The 18,585-nt window shown below is 45.1% G+C and overlaps 1 protein-coding gene across 4 annotated transcripts in view; it reads left to right on the forward strand.

Moving 5' to 3' along the window:
- LOC128408339 (monoacylglycerol lipase ABHD6-like) overlaps window positions 1-18,051 on the forward strand; it is a 32,270-nt gene extending 14,219 nt beyond the window's left edge. For all 4 annotated transcript variants that reach the window (XM_053377925.1, XM_053377927.1, XM_053377928.1 and 1 more), the window contains exons 3-9: window positions 958-1,114; window positions 2,128-2,241; window positions 5,239-5,371; window positions 7,842-7,999; window positions 12,120-12,174; window positions 13,717-13,817; window positions 16,283-18,051. In XM_053377925.1, the coding sequence (XP_053233900.1) occupies window positions 958-1,114; window positions 2,128-2,241; window positions 5,239-5,371; window positions 7,842-7,999; window positions 12,120-12,174; window positions 13,717-13,817; window positions 16,283-16,459 (895 nt within the window). In that variant the 3' untranslated portion in view covers window positions 16,460-18,051. The remainder of the gene's footprint in view (window positions 1-957; window positions 1,115-2,127; window positions 2,242-5,238; window positions 5,372-7,841; window positions 8,000-12,119; window positions 12,175-13,716; window positions 13,818-16,282) is intronic.
- The last annotated feature ends 534 nt before the right edge of the window (window positions 18,052-18,585 follow it).

Genomic DNA, 18,585 nt, shown 5'->3' on the forward strand with positions numbered 1-18,585 from the left:
GTTCAACTGCTGAGCCAACCATAACAGTTGTAGTATATGTATGTTGTAGGTTAGTGGAGTCGCACACAAACTCATTAACACTAGAGTAGGGGATCTTTGGCCCTCCAGATGTTGTTGGACTCCAACTCCCATCAACCCAGTCAGCATGGTCAGGGATGATGGGAACTGGAGTCCAACAACATCTGGAGGACCAAAAGTTCCTTCCTGCCTTACAGCTTCCTTATTATGCTTATAGAGGGGCTACTAAGTCTACATATGTATGTATAGATGCATAATCTTTCTTAACTGGGATTTTTAGATCCCTTCCTGTACAGATGGTTATTGCTGTGGCTGTTCCATTAATGTAAATGCTGCTGGGAGAATTCTGCATTATCTTATTACCAAAGCATGCCTTTTTCGCCTGTTGCTAGGCAGGCCTTTATTACCCCGGTTACTCTGGCTGACTCGGAGGATTAGCTCCCCATGGGCGCAGATGTCATTGGTTCGTTTCTGAGTGGGGATAAATTGCTTGCCAGGAAGGTTCATCAATCAGTAAAGCTATTTTAAATGCCTAAGCAGGGGAAATTGTTACAAAGGGATTAGAGAGGCGGCTCTGGTTGTTTCAGTAAAGGGAGAACTGTGAAAAAGATTGGCGCAAGGGGAAGTGGGAGAGGGTCACGTTGTGATTTTTGTGATTTCACAACCTTGTGGGAAGGAAGGCATGGGATGCCAGGGGCTGTAGCTCAGGCTGGAGAGTCTGCTTCACCTGTGGAAAGTTCCAGGTTCAATTACCAGGTAGGGCTGGAGGAGACTGCCTGTCCGACACCGGGTGTTCCTAAAAAACAAGTTCAAGTGTGGCAGTCGTGCTGCGGGGGAGCAGGCAGTGCTGATTTGCATTCGTTGCAGAAATGCTTTGCTCTTGTGCTGAGGCTGCTGCGTTGCAACCCTTCTCCTTTGTCCTGCCCCTGCTGCTGTCAGGTACTGGCGCCGCGCCCTGGGCATGCAAGTTCGATACGTGAACTACGACGACTACCAGTTCTGCTACTCCTACCGAGGGAGGCCAGGCCACCGGCCCTCTGTGCTCATGCTGCATGGATTCTCGGCCCACAAGGATATGTGGCTTTCTGTAGTCAAGGTACACTTCTCCTTCTCTATGAGGAAATAACAGTTTCACCTGGGAGGGACAACGTTCTGCTCTTGGGCTAAGTTGCAGCCCATTCCAGTGTGCCCTTGTCACTTTTCTATGGCTGATTTGTGCAGCATCCGGTGTATGTATTACATCCCAAAGGTGGAGAATCTGCGCCCTCCGTATGTAGATAGGCTCCCATCCGCCCAAAGTTCAGGGATGCTGGGAGTTGTAATGCAGTAACCCCCGGAAGGCCACAGGCTTCCCACTGCAGGCCATGTCTTCCTTCCATCAGCGCTGCTACAGGGGAAGCACCCATGTGATATAAAATCCATATATTAGTGTGCCAGCAGTGGGTTTGTGCTATCAGCCATGCTGAAAAAGTAACAGGTGAATCAGCCTTGAGGATAAGTTCAAATGGTCCACTTGGTTGGGATCATGCCTGGCTTTCACCATGGGAAAAGATAGGTACCATTTTCCTGGCCACCCACCTGTTCAGTATGGAAAGCCAGCTGCTCAAAATGAGCATCCCACAGTCGTCCCTGTTAGTTTTGTGGAAAGTTTGGGCTGTCACACTTCTGCATCTACTGCGGAGCCACCTGTGCTCAGAATACTCCTATTTTTGATCCCTGTGAGGCTGCTGCTTGCTAACTGCAAATGAATTATTGTGATGAGATTGGGAGGGGAATTTGCCTACTTGCTTTCTTTGGGATTAGCCTAAAGTGTCTTAAAAAATAATAATAATCATATGCTGAGGACATTAGGATTCACACAAAAGACTTTGTGGTAACGGCATGTGCGCATGCTTCTCTCCCTCTCTCTTTTATAAGAATTCTCTTCATATATTTTAGCTTTTAAGGAACAGCTTGCATGGGGCCAGTGTTAATACAATTCATCCGCTGCCAATGCAGTGCTTGCTCAGCTCCACTTCCACCATGATGGCAGTGGTTGGAAATTTGTTCCGATTTGCTTCTGGTGTGATCTCTCCTCCATCCTAACCACATGACACTTGTTTCCTGCAGTTCCTTCCAAAGAACCTGCACTTGATTTGTGTTGACATGCCTGGCCATGAGGGTACCACTCGCTCATCCCTAGATGACTACTCAATCTATGGGCAAGTGAAACGAATACACCAGGTAATAAATGCTCCAGAAATGACCCTGGAAACGGTTGGGATGTTCTCTCTGTCCCACCATCTTGAGTCCATGGACTGATTCAGAACTCACTGTTCGGAGGTGATTAGTGTTTTGATTTGGAGAGTCTGGGGAAGATTAAGCAACGTTGTAAAGAGTGATGGGAGATGGGTTACAGCAAAACCCTGTAGATATATCCCAATATTTCAGTACAGCGACTCTGCCTTCTGAAAGCTCTCTCCTTCCTTCCTTCCTTCCTTCCTTCCTTCCTTCCTTCCTTCCTTCCCTCCTGGCCAGCAGACATGCCAGCTATTTACAGTCTCAAAAGATTCTCTTGTCTGCGTTCTGACTCTCAAATCCTTAATCTCTTTAATTCTTCACATCCTGTTCTGTGAAGATCTAAGTCCATCAGTGATCAAAAGAATTGGTTTCCAGGTTGTGAGGTGACTGTCTGTTTCCTCCTTTACAAAGGGAAGAGCTCCCATTTGAAGGGCTGTCTGCTAAAAGACTGGCTTAAAGAGAAAAAAATCATGAGAGCAGGAAGGGCCTTGGCATTACCCAGTGAGCACCTGCACAGCAAACTCAGCCATGTCTGAACCCCCAGGCATCATGGCCTTCCATCCTATGGCAAGATGGATAGTTTTTAAAACTTAAATTATTTCAACTATTTCTAAACTTGCATTTATACATATACAATCAGCACATGCGACGATTGCCTCCAGGCTTGACTGCTGTAATTCGCTCTACACGGGGCTGCCTTTGAAGCTGTCCCAGAAACTTCAGCGGGTGCAGAATGCTGCAGCGAGGCTCCTCACGGGGTCTCTGCCATGGGAGCATATTCACCCAGTTCTTTTCCAGCTGCACTGGCTCCCGGTGGAGTACAGGGTCAGATTTAAGGTGCTGGTTTTGACCTTTAAAGCCCTTCATGGCCTAGGACCCTTGTACCTACGGGACCACCTCTCCTGGTATGCCCCACGGAGGACCTTAAGGTCCATAAATAGCAACACCCTAGAGGTCCCGGGCCCTAAGGAAGTTAGATTAGCCTCAGCCAGAGCCAGGGCCTTCTCAACACTGGCTCTGGCCTGGTGGAATGCTCTGTCTCATGAGACCAGGTCTGTTCTTAACCTGAAACCGTTCTTAACCTGAGATACCACTTTAGCTAATGGGGTCTCCCGCTGCCGCCACACTGCCAGCTCGCAATTTCTGTTCTCATCCTGAGGCAAAGTTTTTAACCTGAGGTACTACTTCTGGGTTAGCGGAGTCTGTAACCCGAGGTGTTTGTAACCCGAAGTACCACTGTATTCCAAAGGAACTGAATTGCAGAGCACGCCTAATATCTTCCACTTCCTTTCCCATCTCCCGTACATCCTGAGTTATGAGAAGTTATCAAAGAAGTAGCTTCTTTACCTTGTAGAAATGGCCCTCTCCTTTCTGTCAGCAGCTGAGCTGCTAATATGTGGCCCGCTTTGTCAGACTTGTTTATGCTCTCAGCATTTCCATAAACATAAGTAGATCAAATGTATTAAAAAGACAATGCTGAGCCAGGGTCTGAGAATCAGTGGACAGCCATCAAACTGGTAAGATGTTTGTTTTCAGTTGCTTTGGGCCTGTTCATAGGATGTGCTGGTTTTCCTGTCTGTCCACTTAGCAATGTCGAAGGCCACTGTTCTGAACCCCTGGGGACAGAAGCCCCATTTACCTGAGGGCTAAAATGAAGGGTGAGGAGGGGTGCACCCACAAGTCCCACCTACAATGTCACTGTGGACGTCGGGCGCTTATTCAAACCTTTCCATGTTGGCCACGCATGCCCTGAAGGGAGATTGGAGGAATCATCAGAGTTTACTTAGAATACTCCCTGTGATCAGAGCCTTGTCTTAACAGGGTTCTGGATCTCAAGGATTCTATGTTCATTCCCTCAGACACATGTAGACATCCTCATCAGATTTTCCCTCTCAGCATGGGAAGGTCTGGTCTGAAGTGAAGCTGACTTTCATGGGGATGTTGGGGGCGGGGGCTTCTTTGCACACCCCTCCCCTCTTTTAACTCCACACGCACCGAACATGCCCAGAAGCCCCCTTCAGACCTTTGTGACTGATGAGCAAAATTTTCCTGTAGGGATGAGGACAAAGAGGATGGGGTTGTGTGCACACAGAAAGCCAGCCTGGTGCAGTGGTTAGAGTGTCAGACTAAGACCTGGGAGACCAAGGTTTGAATCCCCACTCGTCCATGAAGCTCCCTGGGTGACCTTGGCCCAGTCACTGTCTCTTAGCCTAACCTACCTCACAGGGTTGTTGTGGGGATTCAGTGAGGAGGGGAAGAAGCATGTACACCAGCTTGGAGGAAAGGTGGGATATAAATGAGATAAATAAACACTACCCTTTCCACACATTTACTCTGAATACCTGAAGAGGGTTTCGATGCCTGTTTTTAGCTTTCCCAGACCTAGGATAGAATTTGGCTGCTGTTAAAGTTGCAGTACCTGCTCTGAGAGCCAGTGTGGTGTAGTGGTTAAGAGCGGTAGACTCGTAATCTGGGGAACCGGGTTCACTTCCCCGCTCCTCCACATGCAGCTGCTGGGTGACCTTGGGCCAGTCACACTTCTCTGAAGTCTCTCAGCCCCACTCACCTCACAGAGTGTTTGTTGTGGGGGAGGAAGGGAAAGGAGAATGTTAGCCGCTTTGAGACTCCTTCAGGTAGTGATGAAGCGGGATATCAAATCCAAACTCTTCTTCTTCTTCCCAGCACAGTTAAGCCAATCCCCCCAACCATAGGCAACACTAATACTTTCTTAATACTACCGAAAGAAGAGCCAGGTAGGGCACTGCACATAGCCTAACTTCCTCTAGGCTGCCCCTTAACATCTGTTATGGTGCTGAATCTCATGCGCTTTTACTTGTGTGAGTATTAATTTCCAATCCAGTTCCTCTAATCTCTCCCAACTCTACTGCAGTTGCTGCCTGCCCCATAGTAACCCAAGTGTTGGTTTTTTTATCCTTTCAGTTTGTTGAATGTATCAATCTGAACAGGAAACCCTTCCATCTACTTGGAACTTCCATGGGCGGAAACGTTGCAGGAGTTTATGCTGCTCAGTACCCAGCGGAGATCTGCAGCTTAAGTCTTGTATGCCCTGCGGGTGAGTGCCACAAATGAACTTCACCTCCTGAGGCAGGAGATGTGTCCACGGTCCATGTGTCTGGTGAATTTAAATACTCAGGATGTGCACCAACCACAGGAGTTGATTGGTTCCTGACCTGGTGCTTTGGAAAACAGTCTGCTCGTGTCAAAGGTGCTTTGGCTGCCTGGTGGAATGGCCACCTGACACGGATGCTTTAGTTGAGATTTCTGCCTTGCAGGGGGTTGGATTAGATGACCCTCAGGGTCTCTTTCAGCCCTATGATTCTGTGATTTGGGCTGTGGTCAGTCTAAGTCCCCTTCTTTTTGTCACCACCACCTGCCCTCCCTATTCACAATTCTGCTTTTGGCAAAAGTGAATGAAATTTGCAGACCTTGTAGCTGCTCCTGAGTGGCTAAAGCCTGTCAAATTATAAGCAAATATATCCAGGGGGTGTTGTTCTGGGCAGCTTCATTCTCCCCTACCCCCCCTTTAAAAGGAAACATCTAAAACTTTATTTTGGATCAGAATTGGATTAAATCTGTAGATAAGGACACTCCTTCTGAAGGCGTGAATCCTGCCAGATTTCAGAAAGATTGCCACAGGGGTTTCCCTGAAAGGGTAGCCCTTACAGTTTGGGAGTGCAATTGATTAACACCTGTCAAGTTGCAAACAAAAGAGAAGTCCAGGGGTGTTTGTTCTAGGCACCTTGTAAAGTTGATGGTGGAGGGAAGGAAAAGGGATTGACTTTTTAGGTAAGGTCATTCACTCTGATTACAAGACTAGCTTGTCAGCCACAGTGAGGCTCTTCTTCCTGCTTCTCTCCATTGTGGTGTTTGCTACCCCTTCCCACATCTCTCCACCCTGATGTTATTTTTTCATAGGGTAACCTGTACTTTACCTTTCAGCGGATGCTAATATGCACCTTTGTTTATGTCCGGATCACTGAGGCACCACAAAGTGCTTCAGGGAACCCAGCTTCGATTTGTACTACCTCATAGACATCCCGCTTAATCCCTAACAAGCTGCCAAACCCTCCAGGACACATCACTTTGGCTCAGGATCCATCCAGCTTTGCTCCACGCCTCCTATTAAAAGCTAGAATTAGGCTCAATGTTTACACATTAAGACACTAAGTAAAAACAGCATTTGTGTGCTTGCTACCTTGGCAACCCCTGTGCCCTTGTAGTTAAAGGCAGGCCTACATCATCATCATCATCATCATCATCAATACCCAATACACCCTCCCCCCATTTTAAAAGGGCATTGAATATCAGTCAACCAAAGGCCTGGTTAAAGAGGAACGTTTTTGCCTAGTGCCTAAAAGTGTATAAATAAAATACCTGAAGGAGTGTCTCCTTCCGCATTGTTCAGCCCGGACACTGAGGTCCAGCGCTGAGGCCTTCTGGCAGTTCCCTCACTGCAAAAATGAGGTTACAGGGAACCAGACAGAGGGCCTTCTCGGTAGTGATGCCTGCCCTGTAGAACGCCCTCTTCCCATCAGATGTCAAGGAAATAAACAACTATCTGACTTTTAGAAGACGTCTGAAGGCAGCCCTGTTCAGGGAAGTTTTAAATGTTTGATGTTTTATTGTGTTTTTAATATTGTGTTGGGAGCTGCCGAGAGTGGCTGAGGAAACCCAACCAGGTGGGTGAGGTATAAATAACAAATTCTGATGCTGATGCTGATGAAGGAGCCAGGCAAATCTTCTTGGGGAGAACATTCCACAAATGGGGAGCTGCTACAGAAAAGTCCCATTCTGTTATAACAGACACGTGGCTGTTATTGGAAAGACCAAATCAGTGTCTAACTACCTTCTTCCTAATCATAATGTCAACACATCAAAGTGCTGAGCATCCTGCAGGCCCTCCACCAGCAGCAGCACTCAGCAATGGTTGGGAAATGCAGCTCACCATGAGTCTGAGTCACCCTAGATGAAAGGTGGCCGACACAGTATCCCCCAGAGCAGGCATAGGCAAACTCCGGTCCTCCAGATGTTTTGGAACTACAATTCCCATCATCCCTAGCTAACAGGACCAGTGGTCAGGTATGATGGGAATTGTAGTCATGAGTTTGCCTATGCCTGCCCCAGAGCTTGGATCACTGAACTCCTGTCCGTCCCAGTCAGTGGCCACGGATGATGGTAATTGTAGTCTAGATACATCTGGAGGGCCCCACCCTGGCTATCTTTGCCTTTGATATCCCAAGAGGAATCCAAACGTGCAGGAGCTGCCTTGGTGACAGCCATGTGTGCGACTTAAAGTGTCATTTCACCCTACGTGGCGAACGTGGTGGTTCTGTACTTGGGAGATAAGATTAAGTCAGGTCCTGACACCCCCCACCCCTCCTCCTTGCTTGTGACTTTAAGAAATAATTGGCATGTTTTCTCTGGAGGGATTGTTGGAGGAATTAAAGGCTTGTCAAGGCCGCCTACCTATTGCGTTGCTTCTGGAGCTCAGCATATGGCTGTTCTTCTCTTTTTTCCTGCAGGGCTGCCGCCTGTCACGGAAAGCAAATTTGTTAAGCTACTGTGGGAGCTGAAGGAGTCCAAGTCCCTCAGCCAGATCCCCCTGATTCCATCCACCCCGGAGGAAATGGCAGAAATGTTAAAGCTTTGCTCATACGTACGCTTCAAAGTGCCCCAGCAGGTGAGAAGTATGAACGGCAGAGGCGCCCTTAATTGGGAATCTTCTCTAGCCCTCTCACCCCCACCCCAAGGCTGTTCTTCTTAAGTCGAGGCTGGTTGCTGCCTTGGTAAACATTTGATTAAAGCAAAGTACAGTATCCACCCCCCCCGCCACCCACGATGCGGCCTCCTAACTGGTTGGCTTGTATCAATTCTGAGGTAACATGCATTTTAATGAATGAATTCCATTTGTGAATCGCTTCCTATAAAGTGCTTTAAAGCAATTTGACAACGAATACAACAGCAATAAAAACAAGAAGTGTTTCCTATGTAAAAATGAAACGATTTCCTCTGTAAAGATAGGTCTTGTTGAAAGAGGAAGGGCTTCCTTCCGGGTTGGCTCCTCCGGCAATGGCAGAGCTCCTCCGTTCGGGAGGAACTTGCTCCGTGAAAAACAGGGACCGCCACGGCGAAGGTGGAGACCCATTGAAATCACAAGCGGGAGGAGCTTGTGAACCTGGGATTCGGCTGGCACCTTTTGCGCCTCCCCTACTCGTGGGGAAACCCTGTTTTGGGGATCTGGAGCGACGTGGGGTGAGCGGCGCGGTGCTTTGAATCAACTGCTTCTTTCACGGAGTGAAGCCGCATTGCTGTTGCCGGAGAGCGCTGACTTTTTCCTGTGGACAATTGGATTTTAAACAACTACCCGTGAGTAGAACGGAAAATTTGATTTTTAAATACCTTAATTTGGCACTGAAGCGGGAAGGTCATAAACAGGAAGTCCGCCTTCCGCTGTTGTAAATAGACTGAAGCAAAGACGTTACAAGCTAAAATCTTTGAAAGCTTTTGGCAAAGGATTAAATTTCCATCGGTTTAAAATACAAAACCCCCCTTGGAAGCAGGAGAAGAGGGGGGAAATTTTGGACTTAGTGAGCCTGCAGGAGAGAGAGAAAAATCAAATTACCACTGCTCTGAACCTGGGAACGGGCTGCCAGATGACGTTTGGAGAGAGTTCATTGACAGAATGGATCTGACAGCTACCTAAATAAGAGTAAGATACTGTTTCCATTGTCCTCTTCTGCGTTTAAAAAGGAGGAAAAGTAACTGAAAATTGAAACTATCTTTAATGCTTGAGTTGTGCCTGAAAGAACTGATACAAGTGGAGACTGTTTCCCTCTAGAGGGAGCTTTTGAAACTGTTACAGGAGTGTAACTGGGGGATTTCCAGCTGTAGATAAGGATTCTGAGAACCAGAGATTGACCTTGGATCATTTAAAAATGTTGACAGGAGAGGCCATTGTGACTGTTTTATGTAAGATAAGCTGTTCGCTGGGACAGCTTCACAAGAAGATGGATGACATGACTTTTAAAGTTGATAATTTGGAACAGAAAGTGACTAATTTAAGTCAAAAAGCGAACACCAACACAGAAATAATTCAGGACTTGGTGCAGGAATCCACTTTGGCAGGACAAATGGTGGAGGAGAAGGAGGAGAAGGAGAAAGCTGCTGTTGTTGAACATAAAGTAATACAAGCGGGATCCGTGGCTTTACAGAAGCAAGTTGAGGACTATAAGTTGAGGCCTTTTATGATTGAATCTAGGAAAAGTCAGACTTTGAGGATTGGATCCCAGCTTGGACTGAAGAAGGAAAGTTGGAAAGATCCCTCTATGCAGGGATTAACTGACTTCTGGGACATGGACTTGGGCTTGGAGGAGATTGAAGTTCTGGGGGCCTTTGGATTTGGAGGAATCTTGAAATATGTCCTGAAATACTTTATGGACTTCAACTATGGAAATTTGGCTGACCTGTTCAGAAGGAAGAAAAGTATTGATAGGTTGGAGTTTCCCCGAGATTTGCTCTTTAGCATTAAAGAAAATGAAGAAGACCTGCAGAAGGGACTTGGAAAAGAGTTAAGAGCCTCGGACATAAGATCACCAGGTTGATGGACTTTATGGAGTTGACGGAAAGGACTGGCAGAATCCGAAACCAGGGAGAGGAGATGGTGGAAGAAGATTGGAAAATTTAAAGTTTATATATAGACATATGGTAAAATTAATGAGAGATAGAAAAATGGTGGAATGATTTTTATGGGCTTAGCAGAAATGTTATAAGGAGTTAAGCATATATAAGTATTTTATTTTTAATGGAAAATAAGGTTAAAAAATATGTTATTTACAATATGATAGAAAATGGAGAAAGATGGAAAGGATTTGCTGAAACAATTAATAGAAGTGGAATACAAAAAGGGAGGTGAGAGGAGGTCGAGGAAACAAGGGAATGAAAGATAGAGTACGGAAAAGGGATGATGTATGTTTTTAAATTGTTTTTGTTTTGTTTTATTTAGGGTTAAGGTTAGGGAGTGGGTTTTGTTTAGTTTAGTTTAATGTGTTTAGTTTTGGGTTTAGGTTGTGTCTTGCATTGTCTATATACTGTACTGTATTGTTTTTTTCTCTTTTGCTTTTTCTCCTTTGTCTTCTTTTCTTTTTTCTTTTCCCTTTTTGTAATCTATAAAAGTAATAAATATTATTTAAAAAGAAAGAAAGAGGAAGGGCTTCAATTACTATTTATGAATGAATTCTGCCCCTTTAATCATTAAAATTTTAGTTCAGCACCTGTACAGCTGCTTTCTGGTTCCTAGGTAGGCTTGATAATAGGAAGTCCTATTTTTTTTCCAACTTAAAAAGCAAAACCCACCGTGGATCAGTACCTCAGTCACAAATCAACTGTACAAATTGTAACACTTGGAATTTAACACACTCTTGTACACCTCCTGTTTAGCTTTCTGGTTTCTGAGCTTCAGATATAATTCCTTATCTCAAAATCCATGAGGTCTAGCAGATTTAGAAAGCCATGGATTTGAACCTAACCCACGGTGTACTGATAAATTTGGAAGTGTAGGACCTCATCACAACAGCCTCCAAGGAGAGTCCAGGTTATATAACACACACTCACGCAACATAGCAAGGGACAGCCCTACTTTTAGGACGATGGCCAATATAATAGGCTTAACACAACTGCAACCCTATTCGCAGCCTTCTGGGAGTGTGCTGCTGAACTCAGCACCACTTGCTTCAGATTGTGTTTTAAATTTTCATCTGGTTGGTATTGCTTTCCTTCTCCACAGCATTAATTCTTCCCCACCTTTCTCAAGCTCTGTGCTGAATCTTCCTTAGTAGCCATGTGGGTGTTTGTACAGAGAGCAGATAGATACCGAGGTGTTAGATGTAAGATATGATTTTTAAAATTGGGAAGAACAAGTGAAATGGATGTGGTGTGTATGTGTAGTTTGTGCAGCCTGTTTGAAGAGCCATGCTTTCCCTGACAGGGAAACCTGATTTTCCTTGAAGTCTGATCTGCGTGGGTTTACACAGGGCAAGCAGAGTGTGAAACAATTGCTTTAAAAATTGTGCAGAGCTGTGATTCATCCTCCCCTCGGCAATCTTTCAGAAGCAGGATTTTAACTTTCTCTATGTGGAAGATTTGCCCCCCTTTCCCCTTACAGTTTGGATGAGGAACCTGAGGCCCTTCACCTTCCCCACTCCCTAGCCAGCGTGCCTAGTGGTTAAGGACAATAGGAGTTGTAGTCCAGCAACTTCTGGAAGTCCTCAGGTTCCCCCGCCGTGCCCTACAGATTTGTAATCTTTAGTTTGAGTGCGTTCCATGTTGGCTCTCATCCTTCTAGCAGCCCCAAAGCTTCTTTGCCCAGGTTCCCTGCCTCTACTTGCTGCAGTGTGTCTCCAAGCGGGTTTACGCCTTGGCTGCGTTGTGCAATGCTCAAGAGTCCTGATTGCCAGCATGGATTCTGTGGTGTGTCCAGAAAACCTCTCCTACTGGGAAAGAGAAGGGGAGCAGATGGACATGGTGTGCTTGCCCTGTTACAAAACATAGGGACGTAATAAGAGCCCTGCTTTTTCAGGCCAGGGGCCTGTCTGGTCCAGCATCATGCTGTCTCACAGTGCCCAACCGGATGCATGTGGGAAGCCTGCCAGCAGGACCTGAGCACAGCAACACTCTCCCCACCTGGTGTGGAGAAGCACGATGCCTCTGACAGTGGAGGCAGAGTATAGCCAAAGTGGCTAGAAGCCCCTGAGAGCCTTGCCCTCCACAAGCCATTCTTCTAAGACACCATTATGTGTTTGTAGATCCTGCAGGGCCTCGTCGATGTCCGCATCCCGCACAATGACTTCTACCGCAAATGTAAGTGCATCATGTCATTTCTCTAGCTTGGGATTGGAATTGGTGCTGGTCGCTTCTGTTATCTGAAGGTGCAGGCTACACCGTGGGTCAAATGCTTGCCTGCTCCCCCCACTCCCTATGGTGTGATTTGGTTTTAAGGCCCATGGGACGGCAGCTTGGCCCAGTATTGAAGCAGCACACCTGTTAAAAATGTCTTTGAGGAAATGAAACAGTGGGGATTGCTGAGGCTTTGTGTATGCCACCATAGGAACGAAAGGAGAACTCCTCTGCCTCAGACCAAAGGTGCACCCGGTCTTATTTTATTTATTTTATTTTATTATTTTATTGTTGCCAACAGCAACCAGCCATATACCCTTGGGAAGTTTACAGGCCAGAAACTAACCTCATGGTCATACACAGAGATGGAGAGAACCTCTGGCCCTCCAGAATCAGTGGGACCACAGCTGCGTTCACACGTGGGGTTTACTGCATTAGTTCAACTGTTTGTAAGGCTAGCGCTTCGGCCCCACTTTCTAACATTCTTTCCACAGTGTGTACGCCTGTTCCACTGCTTCACCACCACCATGTTGCGGTGAACGTCATTGACACATGTCATTTCTCTAAGCTGTCCTTCTCCCTCTAAGTTCTGCCATTCTTCTAGGATATACCTTTTGGGCATGACTTTCTGTGCTGAAATAACAAGGCACGTTCATGTTAGGCCAAAAACAAACAAACCCCAAAGCATGGACAGGGAGCATTGTGCATGCCGCCTCACGACTTGTCATGTGAGCGACTGGAGTGTTAACCTGTGGAAAAGGCGGGAAGATTGTCATGCAGAACTCCTGCAATTTTCTAGGTTGAGGGGCTTGCAAACTGATTAATTCTTTTCTGGGGCTGACGGGGATTGTGGTGCAACAACACCTGGGAGGCCACAAGTTCCCCATTCCTGCCACGCCAGACACTTTCCCCTGGTATCAAGTATAACCAGATCAACAGCCTCCTGGATCTTGAGGTTCTGTTTGACTGTTGTGTCTCACAGCAGAGGTTTGGAATTGCAGGCACATAGCTTAGGGGTGGAGAACCTGTGGTCCTCCAGATAAAATTAGACTCCAAACCCCATCAATCACAGCCAGCATGGTCAGTGGTCAGGGATGATGGGAGTTGTAGTCCAGCAACTTCTGCAAGGGCACGGATTCCCACCTATGGCCTAAACTATATAGGGAAGTGTTGGGGTGGGTGGTGAAGAACAGAACGTGGGGATGCAGATTTTGATGTCAGCCACACATCTAGTGACTTTGAAGAAAGGGAACTTCCTCCAAAGGCTTTTGCGCACATCCCTCTCTAGCCAGGAAGGTTTTCCTTTTGTTATTTATACTGTGGGAAATCTTTTTCTTCTTTCTGCTGTTTCATTGACCCAAACTGCACAATGGTTTTCTTTGGGTGGGGAGATAGGAGTAAAAGGTTAAAAAACCCAGCTCGTTAAAATTTGAGTTGTGTGCAATGAAGCTGAGCTAGACTGATTTTCTCTCTCTCTCTCCTCCTCCTTTTTCCTCTTCTGGAAAGTGTTTTTTGAGATTGCAGATGAGAAGTCCGTCAACTCGCTTTATGAAAACATGAGCAAGATCAAAGCTGCAACGCAGATCATCTGGGGAAAGCAAGATCAGGTGCCTCAGCCAATTTGTTTCTGCTTCCTTCTCCTCTTCTCTCCTTAGTGCAACATGTAAAGATAAATTAGAACAGCAGTGTAACCAATAGGGAGAGCAGGCAGATAATGACAGCAACTTAAAGATTAGCAAACGTGCTATATGGTGTAAGACCAAACCCCACCTCATCAGACTAGGAAAGCTGCATTTGCACCTGTCTTCTACCGCTCATTTTCCTTCTCTGTAATGTGTGAGAACGAAAGATCCCTGCCTGCTCAAGTGGACTTTTGTTTTGATTAAATGTAGTGGGAGATGAGGGGATGATATTGGATGAGAGAATTGCACATAGAGGCAGAGGAGAATTTTGTTGGTCCACATTTTTAAAGAGACGGACATAATTTGTGCCTTGTGCAGATCAGAACACCATTATTCTTCAGATTTCCCCCTTCTAAAAAAACTTAATGAAATGTGTAAAAATAAAAATGCATTTTTGGGTGAAATACATTTAGAAATGCATACGCTGAAGTAAAATATGTATTTAAACAGTAAAATACATATTTAAATACAAGTTTTATGAAGTTAAAAATAATCATCATGGGACAGAACTCACTTTTTAATGAATGCGTGCATTCAAACTGCAATTGTTCCTCTAACGGAGCTACAGTTTCCAGCACCATTAACTGACTATAGCTCCCAGGATTCTTTGGGTTGTATGTTTGTGTGCTATAAAAATATGGAGCGTACACAGACTCAAGGTGCAAATCGACTGATCTGCCCATTCCTTCTCCATTGGACACGCCAAACTCTTACATGTGCTCAAAGATTTCCCCATTCATTTCGGCAGAGGTAGCAGACCCGTGCGCATATTCCTGTGTATACAAATTTGCTGGCTCCATTGAATTGAATGGGAATGTTGTGCTCCCACACCTGTACAAAACGGTTGGATGAGGGATGAGTGAGGGTTGTATGATTATTATTTTTTTAAAAAAGGTTGTGCCGAATACCAATTCACCCCGAGTTCCAAATGTGTTTTGAGAAAAGGTACCATTAGCACAAGATCTGTAAGTTAGCGAGAGAGACGTTGCCATGACAACTAAAAAGGGGAACTGTTCTATGATTTGCTGGCACAGTTAAGAAGAAAGCTGAAAAATGTTAACTACGGGAAGGAAATGAGGGGAATGTGAAGAAATTATCAGTGAGTAGGAGGAGGAAATGATTGTGTATGGAGGAGCGGGGGGGGGAATGGGGACGGAGGGCAAAGCTGAATGTAAGCAAGGCTGATTTGGATGAGCAGGTACAGAAATTGGTTTGGGGGCTAAGAATATGTAGTGTTCAGAAAGCCTCCAACAATCGTATCCTATTTCCTGCTGGTAGTTGATCTCTTTCTCTTCTCCCCAAGAATGCCTGTCCCTAGTTGCTGAGCAACTGCAGCAATGCTGGAGCGGGTACAAATCAGCCCTGCAAGCTGAGATATTTTTGGTCCACAAGAGTTGACCATGATGAGATGCTTCAAATGTCAAGAAGTTCCAACACTGACAGCCGTTCTCATGAGACCGATAGGCAGTTTTAACATTTGTCCATGACGCTCTGTGTGTTTGTTTGTGGGGAAATGGTAGCTCACTGTGGTTTCTGTGTATGCTCATGTGCTTATGCCACACACACAGAATGAAACAGCGTGATTGTTGAATGGGGCAGTCCTTAGCTACAGATCTGCAGGCAAGGAGGAAATCTGTGGGGAACTGAGGGCAGGGCAGAGGTCTTGGGAGATAGGGGTGGAGCAGGAGACAGATCTGTGTGAGATTTCTTACGGCATGAAGTCTTCCTGTGGTTTGGCACCATAGAAATGAACTGTCATCAGGAAAAAACGAATGTGGGTTGATGCAAATCTGGGGGATACACCAATACAGTGTTTGGGTTATATATTAAATTCAGGTTTAGTGCTCAGCTGTCGAGAGTGTAAGTGTGTGTCTTCTTTGTTTTTGCATCCCCATTATCGTTGGTTTCCTCCTTCAGTTTGGTCGAGTGTTGCTGTTTACATATGGGCCAAACTAACCGTGGCACAACTGGATCAGTTAGCAGTTGTGTGAATGCAAGAGTGAGTGGTAAGAGTGTGGGGGCCCTGATCAGAACCTGGGGTGCAGCTTTGACACCTCCTCTGCAATCCAAATAAAGATCACATACACCCCCCCAAAAAAATACCCCACATGCCCTTGCTATTTGTATTGGGCGTTCCATTAGAGCCAACTTTGTTTAAACGTCAGTCTTAATTAAAACAAAACAAAACGCGCCATCCTAAAGGGGCACATTATATCACAATGCTAGCCTTTATTGAATGCTTCTTCTGACAGTTTTTCTGATCCAGGCCAAGGAACTGAGCAAAAGTCTCTGCTTCCCCTTTGGCATGTTTCCACGGTCTTTGACAAGCATGTCGTCCACATGAGTGACACCAGTTCCTCTTTCGTTGAATCCTTTTTCTCCTCGTCTAGGTCCTAGATGTTTCAGGAGCGGACATCCTAGCAAAATCGATTCCTGGCTGTCAGGTACACATTCTGGAAAACTGTGGACACTCGGTAGTCGTGGAACGGCCCAGGAAGACGGCAAAGCTCCTCCTGGAGTTTTTAGCTACGGTGCAGAATATGGATCACAATAAGAAGCTGGCTTGAACCGCCCACTGTCAAGTTGAACCCTTAAGCTAGATGTTTCAGTTATGATGAAATACTGCTGATTTGATCAATTCTCAGGGGTCTCATACAGAACTTGGTGACTGTGCCAAAATCCCTGAAGAAACCAGATTAATTGATATATTTAATTTGTAGGACCGTCAGTGAGGTGGCTCATGGGATACTGAGTCCGATAAAGTCCAATAAAGTTTACATTATCCAGATATTTTGGGTGTAGTAAAAGAGCCATCAGATTTATGACTCTAATTTTTTCGTTCAGGCACTTTCCGTCTATTTTTTGATAATGTTTCCCACTCCTTTCTATTCCAAGTTGGGCTAGATAACATGCATGCTAGCTAGACAGAGTCGGGAGAGCCTCTGACCTATCTTACCTTGCCAGAAAGGTACCCATTTCTTAGACTGTCTTTGGTAATTTTTCATTGAATTGTAAATCTAGTAACATGAGAAGAAGCTGGAAGAAGGACAGATCTTTCAGATTCTTTCTGACTTTAGTGAATTTCTTTGCGAAGTTCCTGAATTATCCGGAAAGTATGTACCCTGCATATCCATTGGCCTTTACCTTTAGCATACATGTAATATAATTATTTATATATTAACTAGACTATGACCTCAATTCAGAAAATTCTATTATCACAGAATGTACTGGCCACTCCTAGGTTTATGCAGCAGCTGTGTTATGTGATCTAGCATAATATCTGGCTAATTGGAATGTAGATGCCAATGACATTCATCTTGAAACATATAGGAAAAATCAGTAAGGAGCAAAACTTCATAGACTGAGAGCGAAGGGATGTTCCTGCCTCTTAGTATATATGGCCTTGCATGATAAACAATTGTTACAAATGAGTCTTAGGATCCAGGTGGTTGCTAAAGTGCTGTTTATGTCGCTCATCAATTTATGATTTCAGCAGAGAAGGAAGGCAATGCATAAAATTTTAAGGGCACGGAAGTTTGGGAGAATCTGCAACTCTGCAATGTTTACACTGATTTATTATGGATGAGTTTTTGTATCCCTCAAGAGCTCCGTTTCTTATGTATGTACTGCCTTAATAGTCAGTAATGCTGAAATAATTGGTATAATCTGATTTGAATCAGGAAAGGTTTTTTTATGGTTGTAGTATTCAAACAATTTTGGGGTAACTGGTTTCGGGATTCAGACTCAAGGGGGAAATTCACTGACTATGTACTAAACAAACACACACACAGAGCTTAGGTCTACTGAAATCAACAGGACTGTTCCTGATTCAAGCGGTTAGCATATTCCCTGTGAAAAGTGATCTTTCTGTGCAGTTAATAAACCAAGCGGAGCCATTTCTGGAGCCATTTTTTTCCATCTAGATGGGACTTTCTCCAAGCAATAATGCTGTATGTAGATAGATGCACAAGTGATCCAATTCAGGTTAAAGTTGGGATGAGCTGTTTTCTCAGCTCTTTTCTTAATTGTTCTGCTGAGTTATTTTGATGTAAATAATTGAGTTTCTTAATGAATTCTGTGAATTCTGTGAATGGTAATGTCTTGGCTGGGAGGGGAGGGGGGGAATGTCTACATGTAAAAATAAAATCTAATTAGGGTACTCTAAAGTGAATTCTTTATCAGATGCATTTTCAAGTTTATTGGACCAGAGCTTAGAAAATATGATCAGCCTTCCTTCTTCTAGGTATTTGTACTCATTTGCAGTTTCAGCTCTTTAGCTGAGTGAAGTTTCTGAACCAGGTTTGTTTCATCTTCTTATTTGTGATGCTCCTTTTTAAAAAAAACCAAACCAAACAAAAACAAAAACCCCACACACATTAATGAGGTTTCTGAAAATCTCCCATACCAAGAAACACACAGCAAACATCATTGTCGAGTCTACAGTAGCTATAATTTACAGTGAGTGGTATGGGTACTTAGGCAGTAGCGTCGTGGTTGGGAAACTGTGGCACCCCAACAGTTGTTGGACTCCAGTTCCCATCAGCCCCAATTGGCATGGCCAACAGCCAGGGATGATGGGAATTGGAGTTCTGCATCATCTGGAAGGCCACAGTTTCCCCATCCCTGCCTGTAGCCTATTGTACGCTTACTCCAGAGTATCCCTAATAAGTCAGTGGATCCATTCCAAAGTATG

Source organism: Podarcis raffonei, chromosome 2 (genome assembly GCF_027172205.1).
Source record: "Podarcis raffonei isolate rPodRaf1 chromosome 2, rPodRaf1.pri, whole genome shotgun sequence".
Taxonomy (NCBI): Eukaryota; Metazoa; Chordata; class Lepidosauria; order Squamata; family Lacertidae; genus Podarcis; species Podarcis raffonei.